Consider the following 22,345-nt stretch of genomic DNA (forward strand, 5'->3'; position numbering starts at 1 on the left):
GCTGGGCCGGAGCCGCCGGCTCCGCGGGTCCCGCCTGGGTGCTGCCCCCGCGCCCCTGGCCGTCCCCCGCCAGGGCGCGGCGCGCGGAGGCGGGGGCGCGCTGGCTGCCGAGGCGGCGGCGGCGGCGGCGGCGAAGACAGGCGGGCCGGGCGCGTGTCCGCGGCGCGGTGACTCGGCGGCTCCGCAGCGGCTGCAGCGGGAGGACCCGGCCGGAGCCGCCGCCGCCGCCGCCGCCGCCGCCATCGCAGCCGGGCGGCCGGGCCCCGCCGCCGGGATGCCGAAGAGCCGGGGCGGCCGCGCCGCGCCGGGGCTGTCGCTGCCGCCGCCAGGCCTGGCCCCGCGCTGGAGCCTCTGGCGGGCCCCGGAGCGGCTGCTGCTGCTGCTGCCCGCGCTCTGCTGCCTCCCGGGCGCCGCGCGGGCGGCGGCGGCGGCGGCGGCGGCGGCGGGGGCCGGGGACCGGGCGGCGCGGGCGGCCGAGGCGGAGGCGCCCTTCGCCGGGCAGGTGGGGCTGGCGCGTCGGGCCGGGGCGGGGGTTCGGGACCTCCGGGCAGGGCGGGGGGCGGCGCCGGGGCCGGGCCTGGGCCGGGCCGCGCCGGCCGCCCGGGGCGCAGAGGTGGAGTGCCGGGGGTCTGCGCCGGGAGTCCGGGCTAGCGGCCCAGGGCGGGGGCTGGGAAGGGCCGCGCCAGGCCCGCGGGGGCCCGGAGCCGCTTCAGCACCGCGGACAGGGGCAGCGGGCGGGGGCGGAGCGGGAGGGTCGGAACTGTGGCGGTGTGGCGTGTGGCCTGCCTGACTATGTGTGAGGGAAGCCGTACAACGCCTGGGAGTAAATAGTAAGCGCAGCCAGTCTGTTGTGGTTTGGGAGAAGGACCCGAGGATGTTCAAGCTGGAGACGAGAGGACAGGGCGGGGGGGAGCGGGGGGCAGGGAGGGCGGCAGGGGACGGGGGAAGGACTCGATCACTGTCTTCGTATCTGAAGGGCTGTCACGTGGAGGAAGGACGGCCTTGCTCTGCGTGGCCCCGCAGGACAGAACTAGGGCCAACGGGGTGGGGGTAAGGGTCGCAAGAAGGCGAATTTCGCTCAACATGAGAAGAAGTTTGTAACAATCGGAGCTGCTCATCGCAGACATGTGCAAGCAAAAGCTCCAGGAGGGGACTGGATGGATGCATGCATAATATCTGCCTGGATACAAGCATAATAATAACAATAATGCCAGCTAGCATCGACTGAGCACTCACTATGTGCCAGGTCTGGTGCTGAGTTTTATGTGAATTATCGCGTTTAATCCTCGTAACTACGCTACGAGATATTTGTAATTATTTTCCTCATTTTACAGATGAGGATACAGACTCAGAGAACTAAGTAACTTGCCCAAGATCACACAGCTAGTGAGTAATGGAGTTGGGATTCTAACCTAGGCAGGCCGACTGTAGTCTCCACATATTTAACCATGACATTATCCTATGTCACACAAGGGGAGCGGGGGGCAGTTAGACTAGGTAATATCTCTGGTCTCTTGCAACCCGCAGGTCTGCAGTTCTGATAAGTGACGTTGAGACAGTGTTTTTTTTGCTGAGGAATATCAGAGTGATTGCCTCACTTATTGTAAGAGATGGAGTGTGTTTGTTGAAGCAATCTATTTGTTCAGAAGAATCTGTCAGAACAGGAATTCTTAATTGGGCATGGGACTCAGGGAGTCTGAAATCTTGTGTAAAATTGTGTTCGTATGTGCAAATGGGTTTTTCTTGGAGAGGATCCCTCGATTTCTTCAGACTCTCAGAGGGGTACATGATCCCCCCCAAATTAGGGTGTGTAGAAAGTCTCTAGTCCTGCTGGTAGTTTTCTTCCAAATGCCTTATAATTGCTGTTGACTTTTAGTGAAAACTTTCCCTAGCTTGTTTGTGTTTTCAGCTTTATTTCCTCTCAAAGTAATGCATTTCATGAGTTTATACCCTATAAAAAGTAGGATTCCTTTAGTCTTCCTGAATGCACAGGGTGAGGCTGAAAGACCCTAGCCTGGGATTTAGGAGGCCTGGGCTTCTAATCCTACCTTGGCTCCTGGTGGCTTCTGTGACCTTGAGCCATTTCCTTGCCCTCTCTAAGCCTGAATTTTACCATCTCTAATACAAAGAGATAGGGCTAAATGATCTCAACTCTGAAACCCTTTTATTCCTATGATATTTCAAGCATTAAGAGGAGGCTTTTTGGTTGAATATGTTAGGATTGGGAGAGAAGGTAATGCTACCCTTATCTTTATCAGTTTTATAGGCTTTGATTATTCCACCTCTCTCAGCCTTTGTCTTTTCATACTTGTTTCCCCCTTATAATAGGCCACCTCTAGAATAGTCACATTCATCCTCATGAATCATTTTAATTATCCTTTTCTAGATATCGTTGGCTCCTAACTTTCAATGGATGTCAACCTGACCATTCTCCCCAGATATGGGACCTTGTCATCTTACACAAAGGAGGATGATTTCCTCTTTGATTTTTTAGGTCCCTTCCTGCTTCTGCCTATCTTTTTGTCAGCCTTCCTGATCCCAACACATTAGGACACTGCCTTTAGGAAACAATCTGCAGTAGCTCCCCGATCCCTTTCCTGGGTCAAAACTGATAGCCTGGAGCACAGCACCCTATCTGTGTATTATCCTTACCGGAGTACATTGTTACCTTACATTTCCCACGTTGACATTTAGCTTCCATTTTGTGTCCCACTCAGTACCTTCCTTCAGCTCTCTCTCTCTCCCCCCCCCCCTCCTTTGGCAGAGCATGTCCCTACCTGAAAGGGCTTAGTATGATCTGCGGTCCTGAAATTTTCACTTTGCTCTACGTCTTCTGGATCACTGATAAAAAATTGAAATCAGACGGATCCCAGCATGGTCTCTTGGGGACCCCTGCATTCTTAATCTCCTTTCATTTAGAGATGTGACCAGCTCCATCTATTTATTTATTTCCACCTATTAATTTATTGCCTTCTATTGTTTATTTCCTTCTACCATTTTCTCTCTGAGTTCTCAGGCCCTCATCACCCTCAGTTCCATGGTGTCTCCATTTTCCATTTCTAATATATTGTCCAAAACTTTCTGAAAGATAATTATATCCACTCCTTCTGTGGATAATTTGCACACTATTATCCCCTCATTGAATCCTAGTGGATCATGTGATTGAAACCTTATAGAAATATTGATGCCTTTCAGCGAGAAGATAACGTTGCTTAGTCCTCTCTCTATCTTTTAAGGCCTCTGCAGTCTGACTCCACCCTACCGCCTCACTAGAAGCTGCCTTTCCCCCTGCTCATCCATACACATCCTTACTCCAGACAAGCTTGTCTCTCCTTTATCCTAAGATAAGCTCCCCATGTTTCCCTGGACATTTACACATGCTGTACCTCCCCCCATCCATCTGCCTCCTTTCTTAAAGTTCCAGCTCAAGCCCTGCCTCTCTAGGAAACTCTCCCTGACTTCTCTAGGCATTTATTTCTCTCTTCTCAGAAGAGCACTTTGAGGCAGCTCCAGCCAGCTTGTCATTTAATTTTTTTTTTTTAATACTTAAACATTATTTTCAGGAAAAGGGTTGTGGTTCTTAGGCAGGGCCTTCCCCAACCAAAGTGCTTTATGGTTTTAGATCCAGCACAGTCCTCAACTCTCAATGTTCGTTGTTAATTACTCAGAAAGCATCCAATGATTCTTCTCTTCATCCTTTAGGCCAAAAAGTTACATGCATCTGAAATAGACACTCATGGGCATGTGGTCTCAAGGTGCCTTCTAAAACCCTTCTTAGGGATAAAACTCATTGCCTGCCTGTCCTTCCTTCAATGAAAATAGAGGCTATTCCGCTTGTCAGTGGTTCCACAATGACACCCTTGAGTTCTTTCATATAGGCTGTCATCAAGTGGTAGTGATATACAATAGAGAGGAATTGAGAGGTACGGTTTAGGGTACAGGTTAGGGTACGACAACGGGTTAGGGTTAGGGTACGTGTTAGGGTACTGGTTAGTGTTAATGTATGGGTTAGAATTAGGGTACGGGTGACCTTAGAGATCCCTAAGTAAGCGCACTTAACAGATACTTAACAGATACTTCGTAAATTGCCATAAGTGAGTTGCCCAAGGTCACTAAGCCTGACAGTAGGTGATTCAGAACTAGAACTTTTCCCTGGTTTCCTGACTTCTTGGTTGAAAGCGTTTTCACTGTCTTTGGCTTTGATTTCATATTTCTGATCTTTTATTACCAAAAGACAAAGCCCCCCCCCCAAATTTGTTCAATCTGTTTTCTCCTTTGCTTTCTTGAGTCTTTCTTTTGTAGTTTGCACATTGAGGGGTCCCACTGATTCTCTAATTGGCTTCCTGTGTTTGGTTTATTTAAAGCATCTCTTTCTCTTATTATTAGCTGAGTAGAATGCCCCATGAATAGATTTTTGGCCCTCCTAACTTCCAATTTGATTCTGAGGAAGGTCAGTATAGGCAGAAAGAGACAAGCCAATCAGCACAGGCCACATGAGTGACAGAGCGTGACTCCAGGACCCAGGGCTTAATGGATTCCTGCTCTGTAGACTGGTTTTGAGGGGTCTGCTCTGGGCAGATGGAGAAAGTTCCTCAGTTTGCACCTGTAGTCAAGGAAAGTTAGAGCCCTAAATGAGTTTAGGGGTGGGGTAGGCCTATTAAGAAGCACTAACAGACTCCCAAGCCAAAAATGTATTTCAATGTGATCATGGCCTCCAATATATCTTCATTCTTGTCTGAAAAAAAATTCTCACTCTTAGGAAGTTCTTCCTTTTACCTAACCTGAGTCTACTCTGCTGCATTTTTAAATCATTTTCTCTTATTACTACTATGTTTTTCCTATCACATTAATAGCCTCATATCTGTAAAGCACTTTGCATTTTCCAGATGCTTTCATGTGCCTGGCCCCACTTGATCCTGGCAACAACACCATGAGGTGGACTAGGAAGATGTTGTCCTCATTTTATAGAGGAGGAAACGGAGACTCAGAGAGATGATGTGGCTTGGCCACACATTGTCCAGAGACCCATATGGAGCTAATAAACAGTAAAGCGAGGACCAGAAGCTGGGTTTTCTGTCCTAGATCTGAGGTTTTCCCTATATATGAAACTGTCCTATTCTGGATTATTGTAATAGCCTTTTAGCTAATCTCCTCCACTTTCAGGTATATCCCACTCCAGTCATTGAAAGAGGTAGTTTTAGAGCAAATAAATGTAAATTATAGTTGTACCAGAGAGATTAATCTTAGAGATTAAACCTAGCCTTATGATATGGTATAGTTTAGACTCAAAATCAGAGGAAGCAATTCTTCATAGACTGCAGCCAATGACTCCTCAGGACCTAGCACAGTGCCTGGCACATTCTAGATACTTGATAAATATTTTAAAATCGATTGTATCATCTGTGTCCCCCACCAACTTCCTTCATAGTGCTTGGCACGCAAAAGTCCGTACCTGTTTTGAAGAAAAATCAATGTATGCTAGAGGTTTAAAGGTCTGGGGAAGCACCAAAGGGGGGGGAGATGGGGTTGGGGAAGTTAGGGAATGTTCTAGGAAGAAGGTTGGTATCGAAGATGAACCTTTGAGGGAGGAAACGGACAAAGAACGGTGAGTGGGGCAGTCCAGAGGGAAGGAAAACATGAACCAAGGATCCACACACGTGCAGGGCGTATTTAGGAAATGGTAGAGGATTTGATGTGCCTGAGGCCTTGAGTTATTGCTATTTCCAGTAAGAGTGTTTGAGAAGAGGCTGGAAAGGGAGGCTGAGAGCAGACTGTGAAATTGGCTTTTGTCCAAAGACTGAGAGGAATCATGAAAGGTTTCTAAGCAGAGAAGTGACCTGTTCAGATTCTCAGAGCCGTGTTGAGGGGACGGAGGCACCGAGGCCTGTTCTGAGTTGTTCTGGGAGCTGGCTGATGCCCTGGGTGCTTTTAGCTTTCTTCACACAACTCAGGTCTGTATACCTGTTCTAGTGTGTGGATAAAAGTTGTGCACCCCAGCTCTGGCCCTCCCCAGCTGAGCAATTCTGGAACAAATAATTTGGTTTCACTGGCCCTCAGGATCAATTTCGTTCAAGTCCTTCCCTGGTTTTTCTTCATCATTACTCCATGCATTCATTTTCAAGGGCAACTTGGAACTAGGCTTTGATGATCTATAGGATAACAGCAAAGTCACATTTATAAAAGATAATATTTTCTCAAAAATCAGACACGTTCTTATAGCAAAGTAGGTAAAGAAAAGCAAGGCATAGTTATTAACAACTCTGTTAGCAATAATTTTTTAAATTTATTTATTTATTTTGCTACGCCAGGCCTTAGTTGCAGCACGTGGGATCTTTAGTTGTGGCACGTGGGATGTTTGTTGCAGCACGCAGACTCTCGGTTGCGGCATGCATGCAGGACCTAGTTCCCCAATGAGGGATTGAACCTGGGCCCCCTGCACTGGGAGTGCAGTCTTACCCACTGGACCACCAGGGAAGTCCCAGCAATAATAATTTTAAAACTCACTTCTGTACCACAAACGCTCACATGCATACCATTCTCTGTGCCCCAAAAGCACTGGACCAGAAAGAGCCATCCTTCAGCTGGTCTTCCTCTCACCTGCCTCAGTAGAATCAGCCGCCAGCCCAGCACTTCCACCTCCTGAACAGATCTTCCCTGTGGCCGCTTCTCTTCACCACTGTTGCCTCTACTTTAGTCTAAACTTCCATCCTGTCTCACCTGGATTCCAGAAACTTCCCACCTGATCCGCCTCTCTTGCCTGCCTCTAATCCTTCTTCCCACGGCAGCCAGAGTGACCTTTTAAAAATAAATCTAGGTGCTCTGTGACGACCTAGATGGGTGGGGTAGAAGGCGTGGGTGGGAGGGAGGTCCAAGAGGGAGGGGATGTGTGTATGCGTATGGCTGATTCACTTCACTGTGTGGCAGAAACTAACACAACATTGTAAGGCAATTTTACTCCAGTAAAAAATAAATAAATAAATAAATTTAAATAAATAAACAAATCTATGCAGGGGCCAGTTATATCTGAAGCAAATATGGCAAAAGTCAAGATTTAACAAAGCCGGTTGGTGATTATCCAAGGTTTTTTTGTTGTTGTTGTTGTTGTTTTTATTTTTGGCTGTGTTGGGTCTTCGTTTCTGTGCAAGGGCTTTCTCTTGTGGCAAGCGGGGGCCACTCTTCATCACGGTGCGCGGGCCTCTCACTATCGCGGCCTCTCTTGTTGTGGAGCACAGGCTCCAGACGCGCAGGCTCAGTAGTTGTGGCTCACGGGCTTAGTTGCTCCACGGCATGTGGGATCTTCCCAGACCAGGGCTCGAACCCATGTCCCCTGCATTGGCAGGCAGATTCTCAACCACTGTGCCACCAGGGAAGCCCCTATCCAAGGGTTTTTTAAAAATTATTTTTATGCCTTTCTGAATGCTTATAATATTTAATTTTTTTTAATTTTTAAACAAAAAAATCTGGTATGTGACTCCCACTCTCACCTTGCTTAAAATGGCTTTTAAGGTAAAGGCTAAACTAATATTACAATACTATGGCCACTTCTCAATTTTTATTATGAAAAAACTTCAAACACACACAAAAGTAGAACAAATAGTGTCACAAGCCCCTCGTACCCAGCAACCCCCCAGGCTGCTTAATCAGGCCTCTGAGCCCCTGCATCACCGAGTCCTCCCCACCTCTCTGCTCCCTTTTATACCAGCTTCTCAGTCAACTCCAGCTGCCCTGGCCTTCTTTCTCTTTTCTTAATAAGTAGGCTCCTTCCCATCTCAGGAATTCAATAAGCTATTCTTTTCCTGGGACACTCATTATCTGACCTTCACCTTCACCTCTTCTGCTCATACACAGGTCTCAGCTGAGATGTCACATCCTCTGGGAGGCCATCCCTGACATCACAGCCTAGATCTCCTGTCACACATTTTCTTTCCCAGCACCTTCTCCTATTCCTTTGCTTATCACCGTTGGAATGAAACATTTTGTCTTTCCATGTTTCCCTCCCCCTCCAGGCTGTAAGCTCCATGAGGAAGAGCTCAGTAGGAGAGACAGGCATGGAAACCACTATTGATAATGTACTATGAAAGATGCTGTAAGTAAGGGGTGCATATGGGAGCACAGAGGAAGTCCATTTAACCTTGAGATAGTCCTCCCAGGTGAGGTGACATTCAAGTTGCATTTCAGAGGAAATTTATCTATTAGTTCATCAGGGAGAGGCCAGTATCCACGTGGGAAAGGCCTTCTAGGGAGAGGGAATGAAAAAAGGCAGAGAGGAAGGAACTTGCAGGCTGTTTTCAGGCAACAGAAGCAGATCAGTAGCTAGAGGAGGGGGCACTTGGGGTAGGGAATAGAAGGGTGGGGCATACACTTCGGAGGGAAAGGCTAGAAAGGTGCATTGGCGTCAGACCGTGAGGCTTGCCGAGCGCCGTGCTGAGGAGCTTAGACTTTAAGACTGGCCGTGAGGATCAGCTCCACGCTCAATCCAATTAAGCTAAAGTAATAGAACTTTATATAATTACTGAGAGGTTATCTACTTCAGCCATCTGCCTATTTCAGTTGAGAAACTAAGGCCTGACCACGGTCTCTGTCTTCCTTCTTCCCTCTTCTAAATCTCATCAATAAGTTAAGCCCCATCGGACAGAAAATGATGGCAGATTTGCAGGAAGGCACTGGAAAGGGCAAGGAAGACTAAGGTGCCTCGCTTCTCAGAGAGTGAATGTGCGCATGGCTACCCTCCTGGCCATGGGAGGAAGCCTCCCCAGAATTGGGAAACTCAGACATCCCAGTGTCTGGCTGATCCAAAACCCCAAATGTACCACCTCCCTGGGCATGGTGATTATCTGGCTTGTGGTGGCCTCCTGGGAGTGGGCCAAGGACACTGTGCAGAGCGCCAGGGAATTCCCGCTGGTGCACTTTCCACCCACTCGAGAGATGGTGGCAGCCAAGAGGCAATGCCGTGCCATTAAGGTGTTTGTCAAGAAGCTAAGTTGGGATTTGTGGGCGATCCTGAGGGCCCTTTTTAGACTGGCTGTGAGTGGGAAAAGACGAAAAATTTAAAAAGACACAGCCTTTGGAGGCAAACCAGAGCTAGCGTGGAGGGTGTAGCATGGCAGAGAGAACCCTCCCTGGGAGGCAGGGACACTAGCCTCCGTTTTCAGCTCCTCCACTAACTTGCTCTGTGACTTTGGATAAGTCATTTCTCCCTGAGTTTTATTTTTCTCTTCTGCAAAATAAGCGTGTTAAATTAGATGATCCCTAAGTATTTGTTGATGAGTGCATTTTCTAGATACCTCCATGGTTAGGCCTTCACGTTTGAAGTTTTAAAAAATTAGTTATAACTCAGGTGGGTTCAGCAGCAAGGCTGAGACCTCAGTTCGGTGGGTGGAGGAGGAAGTGGGGTGTTGGTGGGACAGGAGTTGGAGGGAACTGCCACAGTGATAAGGCTGATTTCTGAGGAGTCACCAAAGGACACAGTGATTCGGTCCAGCAGTAATGACCAAAGGTGGTGGTCCATGTACTGCTGAAGAGTGTGGGAGAAAAATACAGACAATAACATTGTGAGAATGCTTACTATGTGCCAGGATCTGCTAAATGCTTTACATTCATCTATTAGCTTCTTACTGCTACTGAAACAAATTACCACAAGCTTTGGGGCCTATAACAATACAAATTTATTTTCTTACAGTTCTGAAATTTATTAGTTCTTATTTAATATTATCTTACAGTCTGAAGTTTGAAATGGGACTAAAGGGACTAAAATCAAGGTGTCAGCAGGGCTGCATTATTTCTTGAGGCTGCAGGGGAGAATTCGTACCTTGCCTTTTCCAGCTTCTAGAGGCCGCCTGCATTCCTTGGCTTGTGGCCCCCTTTCGACAATGGCATTACTCTGACATCTGCTTCTGTCTTGACGTCTCCATCTCTGACTCTGATGTCCTGCCTCCCTCTTATAAGGACCGTTGTGATTACACTGAGACCACCTGGATGAGCCAGGCTAATCTCCCCACCTGAAGATCCTTAACTTAATCATACCTGTAAAGTCTCCTTTGCCCTGTAAGGCAACATAGCAGGTTTCGGGAATTAGGATGTGGACATCTTTGAAGGGCCATAATTTCAGCTAGTACTGAATCTTACTGAATCATCATCTTACTGAATCCTCCTAACAACCCTTCTTTTAATATCCTCTATGTAACTGATGAATAAAATGATGGCTTAAAGAAGTTAGGTCATTTGCCCAAGGACACTCAGCTGGAAGGAGCAGAGTTAAGTAATATTTGGCATGTGGTGGCATCTGGGTCCCAAGTGACCTGTCTTTTCAGATACAACCTCACTCAGCTCCCAGGTGTGTAGGGACTAGAGCCTCACTCTCCGGAGGACACTGAGAACCAGGCAGGGAACCTGAGGTCCTGAGAAACAGATTAGTGTCCTTACAATCTCAGTTTAGGACCTGAGTGCCAGCCAGGGAAACTGAGGCCAAAACCCACCTGTAAGGGCTGGCTGAGGAGACAGGCAGGTGAAGGACCCAGGGATGAGAGCAGAGCCGAGGCACAGAGGGCAGGGGCTGGCTTTTGAGCCAACTTTAATAGAAGGCTTTCCTAAATGGCAACATGCTTCCTGTCCTAGCAAATCAGAGGTGATACTGAACACAACACGCCCATTCTTCGTGGCACAGGGTCATCAACTCCCAGCTGTCCTTACTGCGGTGGTTCTCAAACTTTAGTAGGCAACAGAATCACTTTAGGTGCTCTCTTTTTAAAAACGCAGATTCCGGGCTTCCCTGGTGGCGCAGTGGTTGAGAGTCCGCCTGCCGAAGCAGGGGACACCGGTTCGTGCCCCAGTTCAGGAAGATCCCACATGCCGCGGAGCGGCTGGCCCGTGAGCCATGGCCGCTGAGCCTGCGCGTCCGGAGCCTGTGCTCCGCAACGGGAGAGGCCACAACAGTGAGAGGCCCGCGTACCGCAAAAAAAAAATCCCCAAAAAACGCAGATTCCCAGTTCCCAACCTCAGAGGGTCTGATTTTGTAGGTCTAAATTCACGTTTGGGAATACGTACTTTTAACAAGTTCATTGGATGAGGTGATGCTGACAGCCCATGATGCACAAGGACTGCCCAGTGAGAAACACAGCCTCAGTGTTTGGGGCTGCAGTGCAGTGAGGGCTTTAGAGTTGTTTGTCACCTATCAGCAAAATAACAGCCATTATTATTGCTATCTTTTACTGAGCGCTCAATACCACGTATTATGTTATTTAATCTTTACAACCACTCCATGGGGCACATGCTAAGGACATCATGCAGATGGAGCTTGATGTGAGCAGTAGCCAGGATGAATAATTTGCTGTGGGTTGTGTAACAAGTAAATGGGAGAGTTAGGATTTGAGCCCAGCATGGTGTGTCTCCAGAGCGTGTACTCTTATCCATACCCTAAATGTCCTCTCAAGCTGCCTCGCTCCTCACTGCTCTCCACACCTCACTACCATTCATGTCCACCTGCTCAGATAAGGAAACCAGCTCTCTTTCTGAGCCCCATCCTAGGAGGCTATCGACTGAATGCCTAGTGCTTTCCCTAAATGCCTAGTGCAGAATTTAGGGTTGAAAGGACCCTTAGAGAATATTCAAGGCAGCCCTATATGGGAATCCCTTTATAATAGTGGTTCTCAACATAGGATAATTTTGCCCACTATCGAGGGAACCCTTTGGCCAATGGAGACATTTCTGGTTGTCACAGCTGAGGCGGTGGTGCTGTTGGCATCTTGTTGTAGAAGCCAGGGATGCTGCTGAATGTCCTACGATGCACCGGACAGCCCTGCTACAACAGAATTATCTGGCCCAAAATACCAGTAGTACCGGGACTGAGAAACTCTGTTCTATAGCAAATTTTGACCAGCAATGACTCATCCTCTCCCTGAGCACTTCAACTTGTTTTATTCAATAAAGAGGTATCTATGCTGGCCCTGTGCTAGGTGTGGGGATACAATAGTGAAGAAGACAAGACTATGGGCCCCACCCTCGGGCATTGTGTAGTCAAGCAGAGGAGACAAGCAATTCCATTGCAACGCTGTGTGATAAGAATTGTGATAAGGAGAAGGATGGGTACTGACCAGGGATGTAGAAGGAACTCCTGAGTTAAGGGGTCAAGGAAGGCTTCCCCAGAGAAAGAGAGAGGAGCGTGATCTAGACAGAAGGAACTATGTATGTCAGGGTCTGGAAGAACTAGAACACAGAGTGCTAGGTGGGGAGTGGTAAAGGAGGCTGCAGAGGTAGTCAGGGACCATATCATAAAGCCTCTTGGTTTTTTAAAAACCACTTTATTGAGGTATAATTGACATACAAAAAGCTGCACATATTTACTGCGTACAACGTAATGAGTTTGGAGCTAAGTCTACACCTGTGAAACCATCACCACAATCTATGTCATAAACAAATCCATCCCCTCCAAAAGTTTCCTCCTGCCCTCTTTATTTCTATCATCATCATCACCACCACCACCATCATCATCACCTTGTGCTAAGAACTTAATGCCTGCCCTTTTAGCAAATGTTTTAAGTGTATAATACAGTATTGTTGACTATGGGCACTATGCCATACAGTAGCTCTCCAGGACTTCTTAATCTCGTGTAACTGAAATTTTGTACCCTTTGACTAATACTTCCGGTTTCCCCCTCCCTCAAATGCTCTTGATGGGAAGACTTTGAAGCTGCCTCAGGGTATTTACACTTTCTGTTCCCTCTTCCTGGAACTCTCTCGCCTCCTTCAGGTCTCTTGCTCAGATATGACTTCCTCAGAGACATCCCCTGACCATTCTCAATAAAAAAGTTGTCCCATCACTCTCCATCTCCTTACCCTACTTTATTTTTCATAGCACTTATTGCAAAATGGCTCGTCCATTAGACTGTAACTAGAAAGTAAGGAGAGTGTTTTTGTTCGATGTTCTATCCCAGAGCCTAGCCCACAGTGCCTGGACATCGTAGTAGGTCCTCAATAAATACTTATTGAATGAATAGACAGAAACAGATTCGATGTTTAGGAGGTAGAGCCTATAGTTCTTTGGTAAAAGACAATGTGGACCAAGGAGAGCAGGGAGACGTGTGTCATATGAAGCTTCTGGTTTGATAACTGGGTGGGGGGTGGTGCCGAAGCCTGGTGTAGGAATCACAGCAGAAGGGTATTGAGCTCACGGTGATCTGAGATAAGGTACACAAAGGAGTATGAGCTATAGAAAGTCCTGCGAGGGAAAGGGATGCCTGTCCAGTGGTCTGACAGTGTGAAATGCCTGGTTTCAGAGACAACTGGGTTTGAATCCTGCTACTTACTAGCTTTGTGGCTCTGGATGATTATTTAAACTTTCTGAACCTCAGTTTCTTCAACTGCAAACTGGGGATCATAATTCCTACCTTGTGGGGTCGTTGCAGTCTAGACTGCCTGGCACAGTGCCAGGTATATAGTAGGAGTTCTAATAATAGTAGCTATATCCTTGTTACTATAATTAGAACATCTCTGTTAAAAAGCTGTTTATTTGAGTGAGTCAAGATCTATGTCCTGTGATCTCCTGTGCTGGTCTTAGCTTGGCCGTCTGCCAGTCTCCTTCATCCACAGCCATTTGGCTTTTTGAAGACAGTCACATCCCCTGCAGTCCTCCCTTCTCCAGCCTAAACATCCCTCATCTTTCCTTGTGGGCTATGGTTCCTATGAATGACTCCCTCACTCTCCTGGCCACTCTCCCTTAGTCATGCTCTAGCTTGTCGCTGTCCCTCTAGAACTGGACTTGGACTTCCCATGCATGTTGAGGTCGATGCCTTGTTTCTGTTACTCACATTGTCACCCTGGATTATGACCTCAGCTGCCCAAACTCTTTGATCAAGATCTTTGATTCTTTCTTTCTCATTCCAGCCCATGCTTCCAAATTTAACACCTTCCTGCCTGTCCCTTCTTTGTAGACTTGCCTCTGCCCTTTCTGACATTACCTTCAGACCCACTGGATTCCTGACCAAACACAAGATCCTAATCATTCTCCTGCTCCTTCTCCAGGCCTCTACAGTATGGTTTGGGTTCACATCCAACCAGATGCAATGCTCCTGAACAACCCCAGGAGACGCTGTTTTGACCGATCCATCTCTCTCCTCCCCCATGGCCATATCTGTTTTCCAAGAGCAAACGGCAGCACACCAGTTGATCTGCTACTTGCCGCCTCCATTGACACTTCTAATCTCACCACCGCCTCTGCTGTCTGCCGCTCTCTTCCCTCTTCGGGCCACTTTTTTTCTCCTTGTTATTCTCCGCTCTCTCCTTTGCCTGCCACTGCAGCTAAACATCTCAGCTTCGGCTTCTCGGGAACCAAAATCCCGCCTTCTGGCCAGCGGACCAATCACGCGGTGTTGTTGGTAGTCTCTCCATCTTCGGTTCAGCCCAGCTATTTTGGTCCCTGCTCGCACTCTGAGATCTTTCTCACTTTCCTCTGGGTTTACACCTTTTTCAGCACTTAAAGGGTGACAGACATCTTAGAGTTGGTTAACTGATCTGTAAAGGTTAGAATTCTGACACGGCTGGTGATTGATTAATGGATCCAGGTGTAAAAAGACGAAAGGTAGGTCATTCTGTTTAAAACTGAATGGGGCTTTTTTTTTTTTCCTTTAGTGGATTTTATCTTTTTTTCAAATGGGACAATGGAGGCTCTTGCCTCATCAGGCAAAGAAGTCAAACCACAAAAGATTGAATTTCAGCAAAAACGGTTTTTTCAGTCCCTAATAGATACCAAGGATTGTGTTTGGTACTTTCATGTGTATGACTCTTTAAACCTTCCCAAGATGAAATCCCTTCGTTGGTACCCAGACAGTACCTCCTAGACCAACTGTTTGTTCACTCATTCATTCCTTCCTTCACTCACTCATTCATTCAGTGATTATTTATTATGCCAGTCACTGTGCTAAGTACTGTAGCAGATATAAAAATAAATACGACAGTCTCTGCTCCTTGGGAACTCAATCTAGTGGGGAAAACATATCAACCAACAGGTGTGATACACCATGGTAGTTACGTTTAGAGCAACTTTTAGAGAAGTAAGCGCTGCAGGAGTGAAGGGGGTGCCCCCTAGCTCTGCCAGGGAGAGTTAAGGAAGGTTTTCCAAAGGAGGTGACATTTCAGCTAGATTTTGAAGGATACGGTTGCTAACATGCATAAAGAGAATGGGCTCTGTTGGCAGCAGGAACAGCCTGGAAGTGTGAAAGGGCAGGGAATGTTCTGGACTTGGGACTACTGGAGTGTAGAAGACTTCCTTCAACATTAGGAGCTCCTGCTCAGAGAAGTCAGAGGATTGCCTGGGTCACAGAGCAGGTGAATGGCAGAGACAGGGTTAAACAGCAGAAGTTGGAACTGTCTGGTCCCTAATGCATAGTCCTTAGCCTCCCACCCTGTAACACACACACACACACACACACACACGCACGCACGCACGCACGCACACACGCACTCACGCACACACGCACTCACGCACAGCCCAGGTCCAGTCTCAATGCCCTGTTCCCTGGCTTAGAGCTGTCCTTTGACCAGTTCCTCCCCCTCCCATTTCCCCTCTTAAGGGTCTGCCCCTGAGCTCCCAGTGAACTTGGGAGGGAAGCAGAACCCAGAGAAGGCTGACGCATTCCAATGTTTGGCCCTGAACTAGACATTTGCCTAAGACCTGAGTCCTTAGATCCTAACTCCTGACACTGCTGAGAACTTCGTAATGGATCCTGACGGGCTTTGAGATGCTCCTTGCTTGAGTATCCAAAAAAAGGAGCTGGGTAAACCAGGTTGCCCTTTACAGAGGAAGAGCTACTTTCAATTCCCCAAAGTTTTAGAAGGCTGAAGAGAGTTTATGCCAAAAATTCCCTGTTCCCTATCTCCTACCATACGTAGTAATGAGGGCAGGAGGGAAGAAGATCCTTAAATTCCATACTAGCTTGGAGGTAGGTGCTCAAAAAATACTTGGTCGGTTGACTGGTTTGTCAGAATTATCTGTCGAAAGTTCCCCAGCCATTTCCCAAATGCTGTAATTCATCCTAATTGGATTTTAAGAGAACTGAGTCCACAGATAGGGAGGTATTGGATTTTAGTTTGTACCACACCTCTTTTTGGAAGGGTTTGAGGCAGTTTACAGAGTGAAGCAATGTTTTTAAGTAAGATTTTTTAAGGATGAAACATAACTTGGTGGTTGGAAAGATGAAAAAAGTAATAGCTACTTCCAAGCATCACCGTGTTCAACACTTATGCTATAAATTTGACTGAAAGATTTCTGGCAGAAAGGCCAAAAATGGAAAACCACTGGGTTACCCAGTGTGCATTTTCTGAAACCAGAAAGTATGCAGAATCTCCTGTAGGGAAACCATTTTCCTCAAGCTAAAGCTTGATAGAAAGTGATTGTGTTTGGTCCCAATAAAGCTGAGCGACAGGGCGAAGAGAACAATTCAAGTCAGCTGTCATCTCTCTGAACGCAGTGTTCCCAGTGCCGTGTGAGAGATGTTCATGCCCATAGGTCACCCGAGAGCAGGTAGACTTGACTGTGACAGATGCACTACCCTCCATAGGACCCACGAGCCCTGGCTCTTGGTCCAGGGGGAGGACAGGATGACTAGAGGTCAAAAGGCAGGGAAGGAGTCAAAGACCATGTTTTCCACGTTGATTTTACAAAAGGTAACAGAGACACCGTCCAAAGGGATAACAAACGAATCACTTTTGAGTAATTATATGTCAGGTACATTTGATCATTTCACCTTAACAGCAATCCTGTGGAGGAAGGTCATTGTTTACATTTTACAAAGAAGGAAACTGAAGCTCAGTTTGTCCAAAGTCACACAGCTGGCAAGTGGTGAAGCCGGGATTCCATCTCAGGACTGTGTGCCTCTTTCCCATTATACCGCTCTGTTTATTCAACCCAACAATTCTTCATTGAAGTTTCTGTAAAGAAAGAACGGAATGTGGCATGCTGGCTGGGAGGGGCTGAGGAATACTGTGCAGGAACTTAATGCTTTGATGACATAACTGACCTGGGAATAGAAACTGGAGCTGGATGAATAGACAGGTACCTTGTCAGTTGCCCTATCATGTCCATTTCCAGATGCTTTAAATGAGCTTTTTGGCTGATCCGAGACCACAGTCAAGTCACAAGTGATTCTCTGTAAGTTGCCCACTTTGTGAACAGATAATTAATGGCAAATCATCTCTCCCCACTCCCCTCCTTTCCAATCCTCTCCACTCATCACCACACTCCTCTCCCGCAAGTTCCAGCCATTTTAAATACCGCTCAGAATGTGCTATGCATCCCAACACCTCCAGGCAATTGCACATGCTGTGCAATCCTTCAAGACTTAGCTCCACCTGGAAGCCTCCCCTGAGTTCCCCCTTGCTCCCGATCTCCACCCCTCCATGTGGATAAGGCCCCCCACCTTCGTTCTCCCATGGAACCCTCTACACACCTGATTGTTAGTGCTGTAGTTTCATGGTGGGTTTACTTGTTGGTCTGTGAGCTCCTTATTCATCGTTGTATCCCCAGAGCCATGCACAGTGCCCAGCAGGTAGTCAGTGCCCAGTCATGTTTGTTGAATGGAGACAATGATCAGCTACTTTGTCAGGCACTTCCTGGGCACCGGATATACAGAGATGATTAAAACACAGACCCTTCCCTGGAGGAACTCAGAGCTCAGAGTCTGATACATAAAGTAATGATTAGAGCCCAATATTATAAGAGCTATACCATCTGTAACAGGGGATTTAGGGAGCACAGAAGAGGAAGAAAATAACAGGCTGAGGAGTGAGACAAGTCTTTCAGAGGAGTAATTTATGGACTGAACCTTAAAATAATGAAAGATTTTTGCCAAACTTAGAAATATGCCAGGCATAGGGACTTCCCTGATGGCACAGTGGTTAAGAATCCGCCTGCCAATGCAGGGGACAAGGGTGCAAGCCCTGGTCTGGGAAGATCCCACATGCCGCGGAGCAACTAAGCATGTGCGCCACAACTACTGAGCCCGTGCTCTAGAGCCTGAGAGACACAACTACTGAGCCTGCATGCCACAACTACTGAAGCCCGCGTGCCTAGAGCCCGTGCTCCACAAGAGAAGCCACTGCAATGAGAAGCATGCGCACTGCAATGACGAGTAGCCCCCGCTCGCCGCAACTAGAGAAAGCCTGCGTGCAGCAACGAAGACCCAACACAGCCATAAATAAATAAATAAAGCATTTCTAAAAACTAAATAAAATGGTTACAATGGTCAATTTTAGGAAAAAAAAAAGAAATATGCCAGGCAGATGGGGGAAACATACAAAGGCATGAAAGAGATTCAAAGTTTGGGAAAGTGAAAGAAGTATTGAAATCCTGTGCCAAAATTTAGAAAGAAAAACAGGTTTTGGATCTCAAACATGAAAGAGGTAAGGTTGTCACTCTCTTGTGGAAGTTTTAAGACTTTATTATTCTGACTGTTTTGTTTTTGGGTTTTTAAAAAGTATTTATTTATTTATGTATTTGGTTGGTTGAGTCGTAGTTGTGGCAGGCAAGCTCCTTTGTTGCGGCTCATGGGCTCCTTAGCTGCAGCAGGCAGGCTCCTTAGTTGTGGCATGCAAACTCTTAATTGTGACATGCATGTGGGATCTATTTCCCAGGCCAGGGATTGAACCCAGGCCCCCTGCATTGGGAGCGTGGAGTCTTAACCACTGTACCACCAGGGAAGTCCCATGACTCTTCTGTTTTTACTCAGTCAGATGGATTTCATCACAAGGCAGTAAAGATGTGATAGCCACCTGGGATGAAATAAATAACAACTTGTTTATAGTTTCTGGTCTGCCTCCTTTCCAAAATGGTTTGATTTGACTTGTAACAGATGCGTCCACAATAAGACTGTTCATATAGAAACAAGAAACAAAACTATAGATGGGAAGGATATAAGCCAGCTTCCTAAGATCTTTCTGCTTCATTAGCTTACTTGATGTTCAAGATAATCCTCTGAGGAAGAGCAGCAGGTCCTGTGTGGTTTAGAGACCAGTGTGTAGGTGTGCTCCTTATAGGACATGCTTGCGGATTCCATAGATATGTGGACATTTCCCCCATTTTCCAATTGGTGCCACAGATATTTCCTGGTGCTGTGATTTCTTCCGTTTCCATCCCTCGTGCTTGTTGGTGGAAATAATCATCTTTACTTTGCTGTCCTTCAGATTCATTGTTTGTTTGAGCTTCTTCATCCAAGCTACTTTCAGACTCTTTTGCCCTTTTAAAGTTTTTCTCCTTCTTTAAAAAAAATGACTCCATGCATAAAACTTAGAAAAGCACAGAAAAATGTCCCCCAAGATATTATAACAAAGGATATTCAAATTAATTCTTTTTTTACTGAAAAAAATTTTGACATTATTTTAGACTTCCAGAAAAGTTTTCAAGAATAGGACAAAGAATTCCTGAATACGTTTCACCCACATTCCCCAACTCCTAACATTTAACTATATTTGTGGTTTTTTTCCTCCCTCTCTCTCCTCTCCCTCTTTCTCTCTATTTTTCCCCTGATTCTGTTGAAGAAAAAGTTGCAGACATTGTGCACCGTTATGTAAGCTGAAATACTTCAGCATGTATTCCCTAAAAACAAAGAATTCTCTTACATAACCACACTATTATTATGTTATGTGCGCCCTTCTAGGCTTTTTTCTGTGCATATATCTGTGTACTCATATTTAAATTAAATAATACATTGTTTTGCTTATTTTGTTTATATTTATTTATAATGGCTTGCTCATTTGGAGGGATTAGCAATAAAGACCACAGATAATCTCATGCCTATTAATATTCTACAACATGATTTTTCAGCAGACTGTGCCTTTGGACACAGTGGGTTTCTGGGTGGCACAGCGTTTTATCAGGCCAACTGCTTCCGAGAATGAACTGTTCTGGTGCTCTTGCATGTGTAGTCATATATCAGTGGAAAACACCTACATGGTAAAGAGGCAGGGTACTGGAGAGCCTGGAATGCAATTTAATCTTTATTCTGCAGCCAGTAGAGATCCAGTGAAAGTTTTATAGCAGAAGAGTCAGCCAACAAGAGCTGGGTTTTCTGGAGGTTAATTTGACAGTGTCTGCAGGAAGGAATGAAGGAGGCAGGAATCAGAGGCTGAGTCCATAAGTCCCTCAGGTAAAACGATCCCTGGTTTCAAGGGCAAATCTCTGCCCAGGTAGAACAGAGCCTTCTCTCGCGTAATGCATCCTTTTCTTTTCACATGTCTTTCAGAACTGGTTAAAGTCATACGGCTATCTGCTGCCCTATGACTCACGGGCATCTGCGTTGCACTCAGGGAAGGCCTTACAGTCAGCAGTCGCCACTATGCAGCAGTTTTACGGGATCCCAGTCACCGGTGTGTTGGATCAGACAACAATCGAGTAAGATTTGCATAGGACATTGTGCCTTTGAACTTTCCAGACTTACATTTGGGTTCACATTTGTCATGGCCTCATCTGTATACCATGCCCATCCTACCTTCCTATCTTTTACCGCTGCAGTGTCATCCTGGGAGGGAGTACACCGAGGTGCCCTTTCCTATGTGAGCTGGGGATGTGCTCTGCCGTAAACTTGCTGTGTGACCTTGGACAAGACTCTTAACCCTTCTGGGTCTCAGTTTCCTTATCAGCACAATAAAGGGTTTGGTTATAGATGGTCTTAAATCTCCTCTGACACTAATAACTTGTGGGTCTGTGAGTCACCCCTCTGGCATTCCTGAGATGCCCACATCTCACTTGATACAGAGACTCTAGAATAATTGGCAAGTCTTATTCCACTATTCCCATTTATCAAGTATTTGCTGAATGTCTGCGTGTGCCAGGCACTGGGCTTGGTCCTTTGATCCCTGCCCTCCAGAGGTTCCCCATTTAGTGAAAAACACCATCTAGCTACACTGGTCTAGAACTCAGAAGGAAACACTGAGGTTCAGGGAGATACTTAGGAGGTAATGACAAGTAAGCCAAGCTACAGGGATGGTTTTTATACTCAGGGAGAGGATAAAGAGGAGGGAGAGAAGAGTGCTGGGGATGGAACTCACAAAATAAGCCGAGAGGGCTTCCCTGGTGGCGCAGTGGTTGAGAGTCCGCCTGCCGATGCAGGGGGCACGGGGTCACGGGTTCGTGCCCCAGTCCGGGAAGATCCCCCATGCCGCGGAGCGGCTGGGCCCGTGAGCCATGGCCGCTGAGCCTGCACGTCCGGAGCCTGTGCTCCGCAACGGGAGAGGCCTCAGCAGTGAGAGGCCCGCGTACCGCAAAAAAAAAAAAAAAGCCGAGAAGGAGCAGCCTGAGAGGTGAAGGAAGCCCAGGGCGGGGATGCCATGGCCGTGAAGAGGGATGGTCAGCAGGGTCGGCTGCCATGGTGGTCAAACAGGAGACTGAAAGGTGTCTGCTGAGTTTAGTAACAAAGAGGTTGGCCATTGAAACCTCCCTGGAGTGGTGGCAGGAAAGTCAGATTGCGGTGGGGAGAAGGGGAGGTGAGGAGTGGAGATGACAAAGGTAGGGACAACTTTCAAGAAGCTGATCAGTGGGAGTTTCCTGATGGCCCAGTGGTTAGGATTCTGGGCATCCACTGCCATGGCCGGGGTTCAATCCCTGGTTGGAGCTAGAGAGGGATGAAGTTTTGTTTGTTTAAGATGGGAGAGAGTTGAGTATATTATATATATTTTTAAGGAATAGCCATGAAAGTTATTAAAGCTGTTTAAGAAAAGCCATAGCTGCCACGAAGGCACGACCAAGAGCTGGAGTGAGTTTCCCAAGCAGTGGGGGAGGGGCAAGAGCCCGAGCTCAGGTGGAAAGAAGGAGTGGGGCTGGGGGAGGATGCAGGGAAGTCAGTGGGTGGAGAACAGGAAATCTAGCCAATTGTGGATCCAGGATCAATCCATCCCTTGGGTGAGTCACTCCTTGAGATAAGCATCTCTCTGGGCCTCATCTTGTTCATTTACACGGGGGTGGGTGGGGGAAGTGTTGGATTTTTGACTCTTAAATTCTAGATTCCATTATTCTAAGCTTTTAAAATTTAGTGAGTCTGGGGGTTTTTTGTTTTGTTTTGTTTTTTGGCTGTGTCGGGTCTTAGTTGCAGCATACGGGATTTTTCGTTGTGGTGCGCGGGCGCAGTAGTTGTGGTGCGTGGGCTTAGTTGCCTCACGACATTTGGGGTCTTAGTTCCCCGACCAGGGATCGAACCCGCATCCCCTGCATTGGAAGGCGGATTCTTTTTTTTTTTTAATTTATTTTTTGGCTGCATTGGGTCTTCGTTGTAGCTGTGTGCGGGCTCTCTCTAGTTGTGGCGAGCGGGGGTTACTCTTCGTTGCGGTGTGTGGGCTTCTCATTGTGGTGGCTTCTCTTGTTGTG

At 47.1% G+C, this 22,345-nt stretch overlaps 1 protein-coding gene across 1 annotated transcript in view; it reads left to right on the forward strand.

Annotated features, from left to right (window-relative positions):
* Nucleotides 1-274: 274 nt before the first annotated feature.
* The window catches only part of MMP24 (matrix metallopeptidase 24), a gene marked incomplete at both ends in the record, with an annotated part of 43,806 nt that continues 21,735 nt past the window's right edge, over nucleotides 275-22,345 (forward strand). Inside the window, 2 exons of the mRNA XM_082858299.1 lie at nucleotides 275-502; nucleotides 20,229-20,377. Coding sequence (XP_082714425.1) covers nucleotides 275-502; nucleotides 20,229-20,377 — 377 coding nt within the window. The remainder of the gene's footprint in view (nucleotides 503-20,228; nucleotides 20,378-22,345) is intronic.

Source organism: Leucopleurus acutus, assembly GCF_964270905.1.
Source record: "Leucopleurus acutus genome assembly, chromosome: 16".
Lineage (NCBI taxonomy): Eukaryota > Metazoa > Chordata > Mammalia > Artiodactyla > Delphinidae > Leucopleurus > Leucopleurus acutus.